A 15,153-nucleotide genomic window follows, 5' to 3' on the forward strand; every position below is an offset into this window, starting at 1 on the left:
TGGATTTTCAAATAACTAGTTGGTGAGTTTATTTTAAATGATGTCAATATAACTCCGATCGACGATCAGACAATACTAATGTAACGATGATACAAATCTTGTTCATATATGAAAAATGAAAATTTTGAAAATAAAAATTTCCACTGATCCATCTTTGTCAGTTGCCAGTTTTGTGAACTTCTTCACCAAAACAGATAGTTTCACTTTCTTCACTTAACTAATAGTTAACTTCCACAACTTTTATTACATGGAATTCACTTGTAAACCAATCTGTTTGATATCTATTAAACTACCGTCGTCAAATTTAATTTTTTGAACTTGATTATTTCAACAGTAACACAGAATCCAATATCGGTGTGAACTCAATAATTCAACAATACAAGTAACCGTTGATTTACAAATTCAGAATCATATTTATTTTTATTCGGGTATTTTATAGTAATCTTAAGTGGAGAATATATAAATACAGTTGGCGTGAGTCGGTATGTTTGCATCGTCTAGACGTTTTTGGAACAAGAGAGAATATCCACATTAATGGAGGAGGAGACCACCGCCGGGGCCGCCGCCGCGGCCACCACAACGAAGAATAATAGGAAAGAGTTGATACGATTGGAGAGAGAATCCGTCATTCCAATTCTCAAGCCCAAGCTCATCGTTCACTTGTCCAACCTCATTCGTATGCATAGATTTTGTCCTCCTTTTTGTTGTAATCTCTTCAATTGATGTGAACCGTGTTGCGATGAAAATGCTGTTCTAATTAAGATAATTCGGGCGCTTTGTTTCGACAATTGCTTGCAGAACATAGTGCTGATCGTGCCGAGTTTTTGAAACTCTGCAAGAGAGTTGAATACACGATTCGAGCTTGGTACCTCTTACAGTTCGAGGATCTTATGGTGATTTCCTTCAAACTTCTTTATTTTTTCGCTGCTGATTATACGGACGTTATCATGCTTTTCTTCTTCTTCTGGCTTACGTTCAATAATTTGTTTATATGCTTATTCTTTGCTTACAGCAACTCTACTCCCTCTTTGATCCTTTACACGGTTCAAAAAAATTGGAGCAGCAGAACTTAGCTACGGATGAAATTGACATTCTTGAACAGAATTTTTTGACCTATTTATTCCAGGTAACGTGGTATCATGCCAACAGATATGAGCCTTCGGTGGAGGCTTTCTGATTCTTAAAGTCGGAAACTTTGTCATCATGGTCATTTATTAGATTCCACGAAAAAATCCTATGTCAAGTATATCTGCCTATGATTTTGCTGCAGACCACCATCCATTACCCGGTCTCAGATACTACTTTCTATTCAGGAGTTTCCTTTACAGTTAGGACTGTGTTTATACTCCCCTGCCATTCTGCCCATCCTTGAGGTGGAGGGGGAATGGGAGAGGGGAAATAAAATCGTGGAACAACCATTCTATTTTTGGTGTCTCCTTGATTCCTTTTTCTGCAGGTTAACTACAATTTATTTGATCATGCAGGTTATGGGAAAGAGCAATTTTAAGATAGCCACTGATGAGGAGATTGATGTTGCACAGTCAGGGCAATATCTTCTCAATCTTCCCATTACCGTCGATGAATCTAAGGTAAAATTGTAAACATGGGTTTCATTAAAAGGCATTGTGCAAAAATAAGATTTATCCATTTACATGCATATACAATAGCATGTTTGTTCATGGTACAATTTTTTTCTGAATGTAGCTTGATAGAAAGCTTTTGAAGAGTTTTTTTGAAGCACATCCTCATGAAAACCTCCCAAACTTTGCAGATAAGGTCTATCTCTCTCTTTCTGTGTGTGTGGCATCTTTAATTTTAATTTCACTTTCAGATTTTTTTAGATGAATATAATTTCGATCCTTGTATAATCTTTGACTCAGGAGAACCAATTTGCCATATTCTTAAATTTTAGTTTTTCTATTACTATTCTTGATCTGTTGTCACACACACATATATTTTGTTAAGTAAAGGAGTGATAAATATCAGATTACAATCGAATCTCATAATGAATAAAATGTTCAAATTATATAAATGCAATTGATTAAAGAAGGAAGGACAACAAGCAAAATCCGTGCAAACAATTAAAGAAAATAAGAACAAGATCAGATAATAATAATCTTATTAAATCGAACATATTGTAAATCAACTTATCCACCTTTATTAACTTATTCTTAAAGATCTGCAACACCCTTCCTCAAGCTGAATGATATATTTTGGGCATTCACGGCTTGCCAACTAGCTCTATAAAGCTTGATTTGGATAAACCTTTTTTGTGGAGGTCTGCAACTTGTTGCTTGGTTGGAATATCATTCATCCATATATAATGCCATTTTCTTTATATATTTTTTTAAAAATGTAGTGTTTATCAATCTCTATATGTTTAGTTTTGTTGCAATAATTGGATTGTGAGCGATGCTCATTTTTGCTTTGTTATCTCATATCCCTTGGGCTCACCATGCTATAAACAAGAAGCTTTTTCCTTCGCTTCGAGCTGTAATAAGAATACGGGCACGTTGGTAAAGTTAAATGATAACAACGTGTATTCTCAACTTTTATTATATTCTAGTATATATACATCATCAGATAATCTAATTTTGCTTTCGAATTCTTCCAATAGTCTTTCTAACCAGGTATCATCCTTGTGCTATAGGCAAAATTCAAATTTGGGACCACTCCTTTGCAACAACTGATTGTTTATCTCTACTCTAAGTTGTCTTATACACATGTTCAATACGACAGTTACCTGAAGTTGCTTGCTTGATGAGTATTGACCTTACCAAGTCTGCATATATTTAAATTTTTTATGTTTCTTTCATGATGTTCTTATAAGGCAAATTTTGCCTTGGAGCATCTAAGGAATCTACGAACAACATCTTGCTTAGTGTAGTTGCCTTTTCAGGTAGTCCAGGAAGGGATTCTTGTAAGCTACTAACAGCATTATCTGAGAGTTATCTATTCATAGATTTTGACCTAATCCATTTGTAGTTATCTCATTACATTCTACATGTAATTTAGTCGCATGAAAATAAAAAGTATGATCTGTGAAAAATTAGTTTCAAGTTATATACTTTGTTTTTTCTTTGGAATCAATTTTAATATGCGCTCAACATTCTAACATTTTACTTGTACGCATTTCGTGTTAGTATATAATCTTTCGACGTGGGATTGGCTTCGATAAGACCACTGATTATTTTTTTATGGAGAAAGTGGATGTGATCATTGGACGTTTCTGGGCATGGATTTCGAGGAAAACCAGGTGATTGACTTTTTACGACTTAGTGTCTAGTAGCATTACTAGGGGTATTGATTCAAGTACACGTAAAACACAGGTTATCTGTTCAGGGCTCTATTGGGCACTTTTGTCTTCGCTTTTGATTTTTTCATGTTTATATACACTGAACTCTAAGCAAGCGTTCTTTTGTAATATAGATTAGAGAAGGTTTTGCAGAGGAGGTCAAGCTCACACCATAAAACGAATCCAAAAAAGGATGATGAAGTTACCTCTGGGACTGGAAATGAATTCCAAGTTGAACGCATTCGTCTCGAGAACATGGAAATCAGGTCTGAAAATTTGTGTTTTTATTCCTAGTTATTATGGCCTTTTACCTTTTTTCCCTTATCCTTCAGTTATTTTCTTTGTATTCTCATCTAATTAATAAAAATTTTTTCATTAATGCTATTCACTCAATAGAACGGAACTCAATTATGGATTTTTTTTTACGTGTTTAAGTTTTAAATTGGGCATGAATTGGTATATCATTCTGATCGGATTTCTTTTTGTCCTCGTTCCTCCCTTATGAGCATCAAGGCTCCTTTTTTTTTTTTTCTATTGAGGGACTTAGGCTTCCTTTTTTCCTCGATGAACTATTTTTTCCTCCTGAGTTGTTTTTAAAATATGTTCTCTCAAATTTATTAATAATTTTGAGATGGAAAAATACGAGATGATAACAGAAGATTGCCAAATATTCAGATGCTTTTTCATCTTTTGAATATTGATGAAACAGAGTAGATTTATGCTAAAACTGTCGATTTATTATTTTTGTATTGATAAGATTATCTTGTTAATTGTTTTTTTTTTGTATGCTTCAGCTTTCGGAATTTTTTAAGCAAAACTACAATTCAAGAACCCACTTTTGATAGGATCATTGTTGTCTACAGGTAATATTTAATTTTTGTTATCTTGTTAAAGCATATCATTTATATTTATTTTGCAATTTTTTCTTATAATTTTCATATTCATGTATATTGCAATGTTCTAAAATTCAGCCTAGGCGCTAGACGCCAGCCTACTGCACCGAAAAATTGCTAATCGGCCAGCCTAGGAGGGAAGCACGCCTAGGTGCTGACTAATCGGCTTATGCGTCCTAGACGCCGCAAACGATTAGGGCTTTTAGGTTTTTTTTGGATGTTTTTTCGAAAATTTTTCAAGTTAAAATCCCAATTTTAAAAAATGAAAGTTATTTTTTAATTGGCCCTAACCCTAAGCCAAAGTCCAACAAAAAATGTGATTTGTTGATTGTCCTAATACACCAAACTATATCTTCGTTTACGATCTAGAGCGAGAGAACTTCACGAGGATGATTTTGTATCCGAAGAATTTTGCATCTATAGGAGAAGAGGAGGATTATAACGATGATATTGAGTTTGTGCCTGACAACGAACAAATTGTTGAAATTTATGGAGAAGAAGCGAAGTAAATTTGTGATATTCTATTACTTGTGTAATTTTGAACGAATTTTAAATTTGATATTATTGTGTTAAAATTATAGTTTGTGATTTATTATGCTGATACCGTGGAATCCGCCTGACAGCGTCTAGTTCTACCTAGCGGCGCATAGTCTCCGCCTAGGTGGAACAGGCGCTGGTCTTGCGCCCGACTAGTTGAGCTGAGGGATGAGGAAGTGAACGAGTTGAAGAATCAGAGGAGGGACTTGAGCTTTTTGTTAGGATCTTTATGGAGGAGGGGTGGGTGGTTGACGATATCAGGGTTTGGGATGGGGATCCTTCAGGAGTATTCTCAGTCAAAACTTTCTGTGAGTCTTTCTTTCCGATCAGTGGGTTTCCTTTATTCCCTCTCTTTTATGTCATTTGGAAAGCTCTGGTCCCACCAAATGTTCAAGTCTTATCATGGACCGCGGTACTGGGTGTGAGGCCCGGGGCCGAAGAGGGCGGGGGGTGATCGCCGGTGCCATCAGTTGCACGGACAATGAGCGGCTCCTGGCAGGCTTCTAGGTGGAGGGAACATGAATGAACCGGTCCCACATCGGAATGAGAGGGATTCCGAGACTGTTCAATGTAATGGACTGTACAGTTGAAGAGGGCTTAAAAAATTTGATTTGTACTAGTCATATCACGAAGGTGCATCTTCTTTTCGGTAGCTAATCACATAAAAACTCCGAAGTTAAACGTGCTTGACTTGGGGTAATTTTGGGATGGGTGACCTCCTGGGAAGTTTCCCAGGGTGCGTGTGAGTGAGGACATAAGCACGCTGGAAAGACTCGTCTTGATACAGTGAGGACAGTCGTCGAATCTGGGACGTTACAGTTGGTATCAGAGCCGACCTCTCTTAGTACGGTGTGGTTCGGGGACGAACCAAGCAGAAGCTGGTGGGCATGTGAGGCCCGGGGCCGAAGAGGGCGGGGGGTGATCGCCGGTGCCATCAGTTGCACGGACAATGAGCGGCTCCTGGCAGGCTTCTAGGTGGAGGGAATATGAATGAACCGGTCCCACATCGGAATGAGAGGGATTCCGAGACTGTTCAATGTAATGGACTGTACAGTTGAAGAAGGCTTAAAAGATTTGATTTGTACTAGTCATATCACGAAGGTGCATCTTCTTTTCGGTAGCTCATCACATAAAAACTTCGAAGTTAAACGTGCTTGACTTGGGGTAATTTTGGGATGGGTGACCTACTGGGAAGTTTCCCAGGGTGCGTGTGAGTGAGGACATAAGCACGCTGGAAAGACTCGTCTTGATACAGTGAGGACAGTCGTCGAATATGGGATGTTACACTGAGTAAGCTACCTATTGTGAGATGATGCAAAAGAAGTGGTCTTCGTGCGCTCTGTGTCCGAATTGGTGTGTGTTGTGCTAGAATGAGGTGGAGAATCAGGACATCTACTTATTCATTGTTCTTTCACGGGATATCTTTGGTTAAGAGCTTTGGAGGAGATGAGTCCGATTTGGGTAGTTCTAAGATCTTCGTACGGGGGGTAGAATTTTTTGGATAGTAATAGTTCATTGTATTTGTTGCTCGGTATGGTTGGAGCGGAATAGAATGATTTCTGATAGCTTTGAAGAGTTGGTTGAAGAGTATTGGGACAATATTAAGATTCAGGTTTCTAGCTGGATTGCGAAGCATGTAATTGTAAAGTTTAAGAACTTCTCGATTTCAGTCATAGTGAGAAATTGGAGTTATATATGATGTCGATTTGAGCAAGTTTTTTGTCTTTTTTCTTTCTTTTTTTGCGGATAATTTTTTTCGCTATCTGTAATTATTGCTTTAATTAATAAATATAATATAGTTTCCTATAAAAAAAAAAGACTCTGAAATCCCTTATCTGCAATCACTATTATGAAAGTTTTCTAGGTGGGTGCATCGGTTTATAAGATCATAGCCTGAATAAAACTTATGAAAGCCCTATTTAACGTGTTTCTTTATGATGTTATTAATTGGTTTTTACCCAAGGTAGGGTGGTTACCTAGTGCTTATGGTAATCTGAGGATCTTTTTGGGTTTTTATGAACAACAATTGTCTATCCTTCTTTGTATGTTAGACTGAAGGTTGATGGAAAATAGTTGTTGTGTAGGAGAGCTACTTCCTTGACAAAGCCAGAACGAGGCATATTTGTGAAGCATTTCAAAAACATCCCTATGGCTGATATGGAAATTGTTCTTGTGAGCGATACTTATTCCTTGTACTTAGCTCGTTTCCATTTTGTGCTATTGTGTCTTCTTCTAGCATCGTATTTTGAATTGCAAGGCACTAACCAAGTTCAGACTTTTGCTTTCTTTTGATAGCCCGAGAAAAGAAATCCGAGTTTAACACGGATGGACTGGCTTAAATTTATTGTATCGGCAGTGGTTGGACTGGTAAGATATCTCATGGCATTAATAACCCCCTTAGTTTGAATTATCCTAACAACATTAATGTTTTTGATATGCTTGTTTCGTGGACTCTTCCAGGTTGCTGTAGCTGGTTCTATTGAAATGCCCAAAGCTGACCTCTGGGTCATTTTTGCTATCCTTTCCACGGTGATTGGTTATTGTGCAAAAATATACTTCACGTAAGTGTTCTTTTCATCGGACTTGGATGCTTTTCATTGTATATTATTCAGTTGAAAATGATAAATATCTGAAATCAACGCTGTAAGAGAAATTATTTACTGTCAATGCCATCGAGAAGATTGTGTTATTTGTAAACCTTAAACATAAATATCCACCATGGGTATCCATTAATGGCCATTTATGGAACTTCAGGACAAAATAGGTTCTCCATGCCCAGTGGAATTTTTTGGATGCCATTTCGAAATAACTTCTTGCTTGCTAGTATTTACTATCCTATGTAGCAAACTGAACCATCCACTCTAAATCTTGACTGAAAATTAGAAAGAACCAACTGTTTCCGTATCACGAGGCAGCTTAAAATGATCTTAATCCACCATCATTTTCGTCTTAGACGTGAATTGTCTGATTATTTAATATGATGACATCAATATTCATTGCTCAACATTGCTTTTTTATTGTTAATTCTAAGTTTCCAACTAAGGTTTGTTTACTTGCTCGCAGGTTTCAGCAAAATATGGCTACATATCAGAACCTAATCACGCAGTCAATGTATGACAAACAACTGGATAGTGGAAAGGGCACTCTTCTCCATTTGTGCGATGATGTTATTCAACAAGAAGTAAGTTGTAAAAGACTCTATTTTTTTAAAAAAATTTGATAGCCAACTTATTACTTGGATAAATTTTTCTTTTTTCTTTCCCAAAACACGAAGTAGCCGTCTATAATGTTTTGGCAAACTTGTTAGACATAATAAGCAACTTTGCAAACTCCATGTATGATGTAAAACTCCCACGATCTAATATTAGCTTAAATTCATCAAGTAATTATCACAAACTAGTGTCTGTCAACATCATTTTTTTTCACTCAGTTTTTGTGAGACGGGCTAGGCTTAAGAAATTTATTTACTCTTAATATACATTGCTTGGCCGGATATAGGAAGTTTCGGTTTGTACATGTGGCTTATTTGGTATTTTAAATATTTGTTTTCCATATTCTTTCGTGAATTTCAAATATACAAAATTTCTAGTTTCTTAATGTGATATCCCACTGTTTATTTAGATGCTTACTGCTGCGAAACCTCCATGTTGCAAATGTGCAGGTGAAGGAGGTCATTATTTCATTCTTCATACTAATGGAGCAAGGAAAGGCTACTTTAGAGGTGCGCAGAGCTGGTCTTATGAACATCTTGATGTTTATTTGCTTGTTTGATTTCGAGTTTGAAATGCTTGGATCTACAAGTACTGACATGTCATTTTTATTGCTCAAAAAGGATCTTGACCAGCAATGTGAGGAGCTGATTCAAGATGAATTTGGTGAAGAATGTAATTTTGATGTTGATGATGCACTCCACAAATTGGAGAAACTAGGCATTGTGTATCGGGTGAGATTCTTTTCCATCTGTTTTGTGAGGAGTCTAGGGGTACCCTGGATACATAACTAGGGTTGAAGATAAATTTTAAAAAAATCCAGAAAGGCTTCGAGCTGTGTATCCTATGTTGCAGATGTGACCATTTTACACAAACTATCTCGTTTCCTTCTTTTTGAAATAATGTCATTTTTTCGGGGGGCTTGGCTTAAGGGATTAAAATCAATTTTTTTTTATTTTTCCCATTTAACTTGACTATAATTTTGTAACCAGTGTTGAAAATATCATGAGGAAAAAATAATCATTAGAGGTTTTTGAGTACAGAAAGAAAAGTGAGGTGGCTGAAGTCTGGAGGAAAGGGAGAAAATGAAAAGGAATGAGTAAACTGTTTTGAAGTGGAAATGAAAGGTGCAATGGTAGATGCCACTTCTACGGCAGGTGCAGTGGCTGTAGATGGGGAAAGGAGAAAATTACAGAAAGAGGTTGAGGATATTTAAAAATTCAAAGGGTTGATTTTTAAGTTTTACTTTTGAATAGGGTATTGTAGAAGGGTCCAAATTTAAAAATAAAAGGCAAAAAGATACAGAAAATGAAGAATAATAGAGAGGTAGTAGAAGCTGCAGACTCATTGATTGTTATATAATTTAGTATCTACATGTTCAACGAGATGAAGCTCGAATCTGTTGAATAACTCTTCCATGATGATGATGGCTTCCTCACCCCCGTTTTGAGTAAAGCCTTTTTTTGCGCCTTTATTGAATTTTGAGGGTGGTATTGGCAATGCTATCAGGTATTGTTTTCTTTAGCATATTTTTTTGGAGAGGTATAACTTTGAAGATATGAAGAGTTTAAATAAGTATTGCTAATTTTGACATAATAACGGAGTGACTATGTATTTCAGGATACAATTGGAAGGTATTACTGTGTCGGCCTAAAGCGTGCAAATGAAATTATTGGAACGACGACTGAAGAACTTGTGCTGAAAGCTAAACAGGGTTCTGGTAATTCTTGATCTTCCGATGAACGTCGGTCACGGTTATCAGAAGCAAAGATCGATTATCTTCTCAAGAACCCTTGAATGTGAGGAGATTTATGTATAATCTTTTCCTTTGCTCATTAATCATGTTTCGATTCGAGGAAACGAGTTTATATAAATTAGTTTAAATTGTTTTTGTAAATCAAGTAGTAGCTTTGTTTGTTTCATACCAGGTTTCGAGTTGAGAAGTAAGTCTAGCTTTATACTGCATTGCGAGTTGCGCTTGCGCAGTTGTATAATAAGTGTATCTTGGGTCATTTGAAATTCGTGATATCGAATCTAATTTTTTTTTAGATTGTTCTGACTGAGCAGAATTTCAATTTCATTATTTATTAATTTACATCATTATAGTAATCAATGCAGTAGATTTCAGGTGCACTGAACGCATGTGTAATTTGATCATCTGTCTCATTTTCAGCTCCGCCTAGTTCGATAATAATTTCATTATTTTATGATCGGTAAAGATGGGAAAAGTCTCATCTTCGATAAGAATACATTGATAATCCCAGATCATGTGAATTGCATTTAGTCTCATGAGGTTTCAATAGTCCTGAAGCGAAAGTTTTTAACATGTCCTTCCTGAAACAGTACACACCCTAAGCATTGCAATGACATATCTGTGTATACAAACTATTATCCAATAAAACTGGGGGGAAACAGTTAGCACAAGAATCCCTCGTACCCCTGGTTAGATAATTGGCAAAATCATCTGAATCTTCTATACATTGTATCAGTAGTGCAAACAAGAACCAAGATCCATGTTGTAGGAATAGAGAACCCATTATTAGCACTATTGCATGCATGTTAGGCCAAAGGAGTCAATCAAGCTACGTATAATACCTTTATCTGCAGTTTATAACTGATGTTAAAGGTGAAAGTGCAGAATGATTTTCTCGAGGCTAATGCGATGATTGAAGATGCAGCAGCTGAAAAATTGTTCCGGTAACATATATGCGGTGTTTCATTTGACCCACTTTTCTTGTCTAGAAATCATAATACTTTGATTTGTCTGTGATGGACCAAAATCGAAGATCTCCCCGGATGAGTATATAGCAGCAGCTAACAACAAGAACTATTGAACATTATTATGGCGACATCATATCATCACTTCTCCAACCTTTTGTACACAACTAGCTATATCGAAATCAATCATGTGCGCATTACATTTGAGATATTTTCAGAAAGAGTAAGCCTATATGGAACAACACACTGACAGAATTCCTCTTTCAACTCTCAACTGCCGGTTCTTCTGGTAAAAGTTTCTCAAACATGTAATAAAATAACAGCCATTGTTCACTCTGGGGAACGAAATATACAAATTTAAACGAGTATAAAATAAGCATTGTTCTGTATTACCTGCCGCACGCAAGCAATATCAGCCCATTGAGAGGAAATAATCAGAAGATCAAGTTCTTCAACCTCTATCGGATGGCCAACGACGTGAAGCTGGGTTGAAGTTTGAACCAATCCTCGAGTCAGAGGCTAATAGAAGAGTACACGTTATAAGCTTAAAGAAAACTATCATAAGATTCTAAACTTAAATTGAATTATGTAAAGTAGATTACAGTCTTAATTAATATAATAAAATCTAGAAATCCCATTCTGTAATTAAATAAAAGGAGCCTTTTAAAATATCATGTTACTACAGATAAATGCAGCTATTAATCACAAGCAAAATAGAATACATTAACTGTAATCTTTTTGCACCCCCCAAGGTAAAATGAGTAAACCAACTTTGAAACAGCACTTTCAAAATACACAGAAGCCTCGACAAGAAGTTGTTTCTGCACAGTATCTGCCCAATGATAAGCAAAGCTCTTGCATATCCAGGATCCTTTTTAAGAGCGAGTCTGCAGTTGTAGTTTACAAGCATAACCATTAAAGGGAGGGCAATTATCCCAAGAACAAAGGATTTTTATTACCTTAATAGTTTAATTGGCCGTCGGTTAGAACTTTTCAGAATTGTAAAATGTCCTGAGATAAACTAATTTTGACATAAAAACTGAAGCATACTAGAGGATTATGGCATAACATCATTATCATTCACAGCAGCCAGTTCTTTTCGAGATAAATTTTCAGCAGAGATTTTGTCCAGCCTTATATACTTTAGAGCACTAGGATTTTTGATACATAATTGATGAAAAAAAGAGAAAACGGATTACAAACCAAACAACTGTTCCGTGCATTTCGGGCATGGATGACTCTACACATTATCGGTGAAAAGCAGGACAAATTACATTCCACACCTCTATGAAAATTCAAAAAAGAATAAAACCGAACATGTAAAATAATGGTCCTTTTTAAACAGAGTTTTTTTAAACTCAGGCTTAAACATAAATGGGGAAAATGCATCTGTTTTTAAAATCATAGGATTTGAAGAGTGTTCTAAATAGCGGTCGAGGCTAATGCCTCGACCGCCCCGCCTACGCATGATGCAGCAGTTTTAGGCAGTCCAAGCTATACGACGATGGGCAGACGGTCGAAGGCGGTGGGCAGGGGACCGAGGCAGGTGGAGGCGGCGTGCAGGCGGGCCAGATGAGGAAGTCAACATTTTAAAGTTGTAGTCAACAAATTTTAAAAACCTAATCAAAGTCAACTAATTTTAAAACTCAAAACCCTAGTTATTTAAATCACACCCTACGTTTTTTTTTGTTTTCACTCCTCACTATCAACCACTAAGCCTATCACACAAACTGTCTGCTACCGCCGCCAGAAGCTTTAGGTTAGAGATTGTATATTTATTATTTAACATACATTTTTTTATAATATTTCAGATTTTGTGATTTCAAAAAGTAAATTTGTTTTTTTCCCTATTATTATTGATGAAGATTAATGGAGAATAAAATAGACAACCGGAGTTCGAATTTAAGCCAAAATCTAATGATATTGTTTGTGAATATGAGGTGTTGAATAAAGAGAAAAGGGATTGGATCACATGCGAGTTTTGTAAGAAGCTTATTAAAGGAAGTTTCTATAGGATGAAACATCATATTACGGAAATTGTAGGACAAGTTGAAGTATGTCCTAAAGCATCCGATGAGGACCAAAAAGAGTTAAAAAGACTACCTTGTAAATAGCATGAATAAAAAGAGACAGGGTGGAAGAACTAAAAGAAGAAAGGGCGGGGGTAAACAATGGTGGTGACGGAGAGGATGATGATTGTCAAATGGTGGGAGATACTTCAAAAAAAAAGCCAAAGAACCTCGGGCCTATTGATAAGTGGACATCCGCAATCAATCCAACAAATGCAAGACAATAAAACATAAATGATGCCTTGAAGTTAAAGTTTACAAATGACGTGTATGAGTATGTTGCTAGATGGATATACGAAATGGGAGTTCCTTTTCATTCAATTGCCAATCAAAGTTTTAGACAACTTGTAGAGGCGATTGGCCAATTCGGTTCGGGCTACAAACCTCCAAGTCAATATCTTTTAAGAGAGCCACTTTTGAAGCAAAAAGTTGAAAGGACCAAATTTTCTCTAAAACAACATGAATAAGAGTGGATGAAAATTTGGAAAACTACCCAAATTTAGCGGAATGCTTGAGAAAGCAAAGGCCTTGACCATATTCATCTATGCACGTCATAGAACTTTGGTTATTATGAGGAAATATACCAACAAGAGTGATATTGTGAGGCCCGGGTGACTAGATTTCCTACTTCATTTTTTACTTAGGAAAGTCTCAAAGATAAGAAAGATCAATTGAGACTCATGTTTACATCCTAGGAGTGGAGCAAAACAAAGTTAAGGAGTAGTGTGAATGGGAATGTGAGGGAGGCGACGGTAACAAATATATCTTTTTGGAAAGTGTTTCTTTGACTTTGAATATTTTCATTCCTTTAGTGAAAATTTTACGTCTTGTTGACGGTGACAAGAAGCTCTCAATGGCCTTTTAATTGGTTGCTCTTAAACAAGACAAAGAAGTTATTAAAAGTCTTTCAAAAAAGAGGAAAATGCCATCCTTATTTCCAAGACTATTGATGAGAAGTCTAAAGGTAGATTAGATAGTCCTTTGCATTATGCCGCTTACTTATTGAATCTGTTTTTTTTATTACTTTAAAGATTCAAGCATATCAAATGACACCAATGTTATGAATGAGTTTTTGAATTGTGTTGAGATAATTTTTCTCACTGACGAGGACATGCAATCTACCATTGCTAATGATGAATTGTTGAAATATAAGAGTAAATCTGGAAACTTTGGAAGAAAAATGGTGGTTGTGGCATATGAGATGGTGGATGTGTACCATGACTTTGACCCGGGTAAATCCTTTTTCATTTATTTTTATTCATGTTAGTACATGTATTTTTTTACCCATCTTTGGTTTAATTATTTTTTGTCTCTTTTCTTTTTAAAGTTGGATGATGGTCTAATTATGGTGGTGACACTCCAAACTTACAAAAAATGGCAATGAGATTTTTCTCTTTGACTAGTAATTTATCGAGACGTGAAAGAAATTGGAGTCAATTTGAATGGGTAAATATTGAGAACTAATTCATAAATTATGTTAACTATCATTTTTTTTTTAAATTAATAACAATGGATTAAAATTTTTAGACACACTAAGAAGAAGAATAGACTTGAAACATCAAGATCGAATGATCTTGTGTATATCAAATTCAATGCCAATCTTATGAAGAATAAGAGTAAAAGAGAAAGGGGTGAAGATTTGTTTCTATCCTCTCAAGCTAGTAAAGCTCCAGCTTGACTTGTTGATGGTGGTGATGAAAATGAGGTTGAGTCGGGTTCAGGACCTACTTGGAGAATGGTAGCGGAGGCCTCGGGAGCGGATGAAGTGATACAACCAAGGAGAAGTGCAAGGAACATCCCCATTAGAGAACTTGACAAAGATTTAGATACATCGGAGAAAGAAAATGAAGAAGATGTTGATTTTGAATCTAGTGATGTGAGGATTATGATGTAGTTGATGGTGCATATGTAGATGATTTGGAAGATTAATTATGTTTAGTCTAGTATTTGTTCTAATGATATATTGAAACTTTGACATTTAAACTTAGTTTTTCAGTAAAAGTAATTATATTACTTTGTTAGCATAATAGTATTAATATGATGATGAATCTTATTAATTATCTTGTTAGTTTGCATTTATATACATTATCTAGATGATATTATATTGTATTAAGTTTCTTTATGTTTAAACATTATTTAATTATACTCTTATATAAAAATGATGACTATTTGTGATTATATTGCATGATTATATATGATTATCTATATAAAAAAACTTAAAAAATTCAACCGCCTAAACGGTCGAGGCGGCCACTTATGTGTAAGTGTTATATCATAATTTTTTTATTAAAATTACTAAAAAAAAGACTAAATTTTCTAAAAGTTTAAAGAGATACGTTAAAACTTAAATTGAACATAGATGACCAAAATTGTAAAACAACGACATATAAAACCAAAATTACAGTTTTTCCTTAAAAACATCACCTCATTAC

At 35.6% G+C, this 15,153-nt stretch overlaps 1 protein-coding gene across 1 annotated transcript; it reads left to right on the forward strand.

Annotated features, from left to right (window-relative positions):
- Positions 1-462: 462 nt before the first annotated feature.
- On the forward strand, positions 463-9,980 carry LOC142553695 (uncharacterized). The gene is made up of 15 exons (XM_075664136.1): positions 463-676; positions 799-893; positions 1,013-1,126; positions 1,485-1,589; positions 1,705-1,776; positions 3,144-3,256; positions 3,430-3,561; positions 4,090-4,158; positions 6,810-6,897; positions 7,021-7,092; positions 7,186-7,286; positions 7,789-7,906; positions 8,387-8,446; positions 8,558-8,668; positions 9,555-9,980. Exons 1-15 carry the CDS (start codon positions 535-537, stop codon positions 9,663-9,665), a joined length of 1,503 nt encoding a protein of 500 aa, XP_075520251.1. The 5' UTR covers positions 463-534; the 3' UTR covers positions 9,666-9,980.
- Positions 9,981-15,153: the final 5,173 nt, after the last annotated feature.

This window comes from Primulina tabacum, chromosome 8 (assembly GCF_025594145.1).
Source record: "Primulina tabacum isolate GXHZ01 chromosome 8, ASM2559414v2, whole genome shotgun sequence".
NCBI classification, from domain to species: domain Eukaryota; kingdom Viridiplantae; phylum Streptophyta; class Magnoliopsida; order Lamiales; family Gesneriaceae; genus Primulina; species Primulina tabacum.

Coding starts and splice junctions, on each gene's coding strand:
- LOC142553695 (XM_075664136.1), top strand. CDS start 535: ATGGAGGAGGAGACCACCGCCGGGGCCGCCGCCGCGGCCACCACAACG. Junction 677..798: donor TCACTTGTCCAACCTCATTC/GTATGCATAGAT, acceptor AATTGCTTGCAG/AACATAGTGCTGATCGTGCC. Junction 7,093..7,185: donor TATCGGCAGTGGTTGGACTG/GTAAGATATCTC, acceptor GGACTCTTCCAG/GTTGCTGTAGCTGGTTCTAT.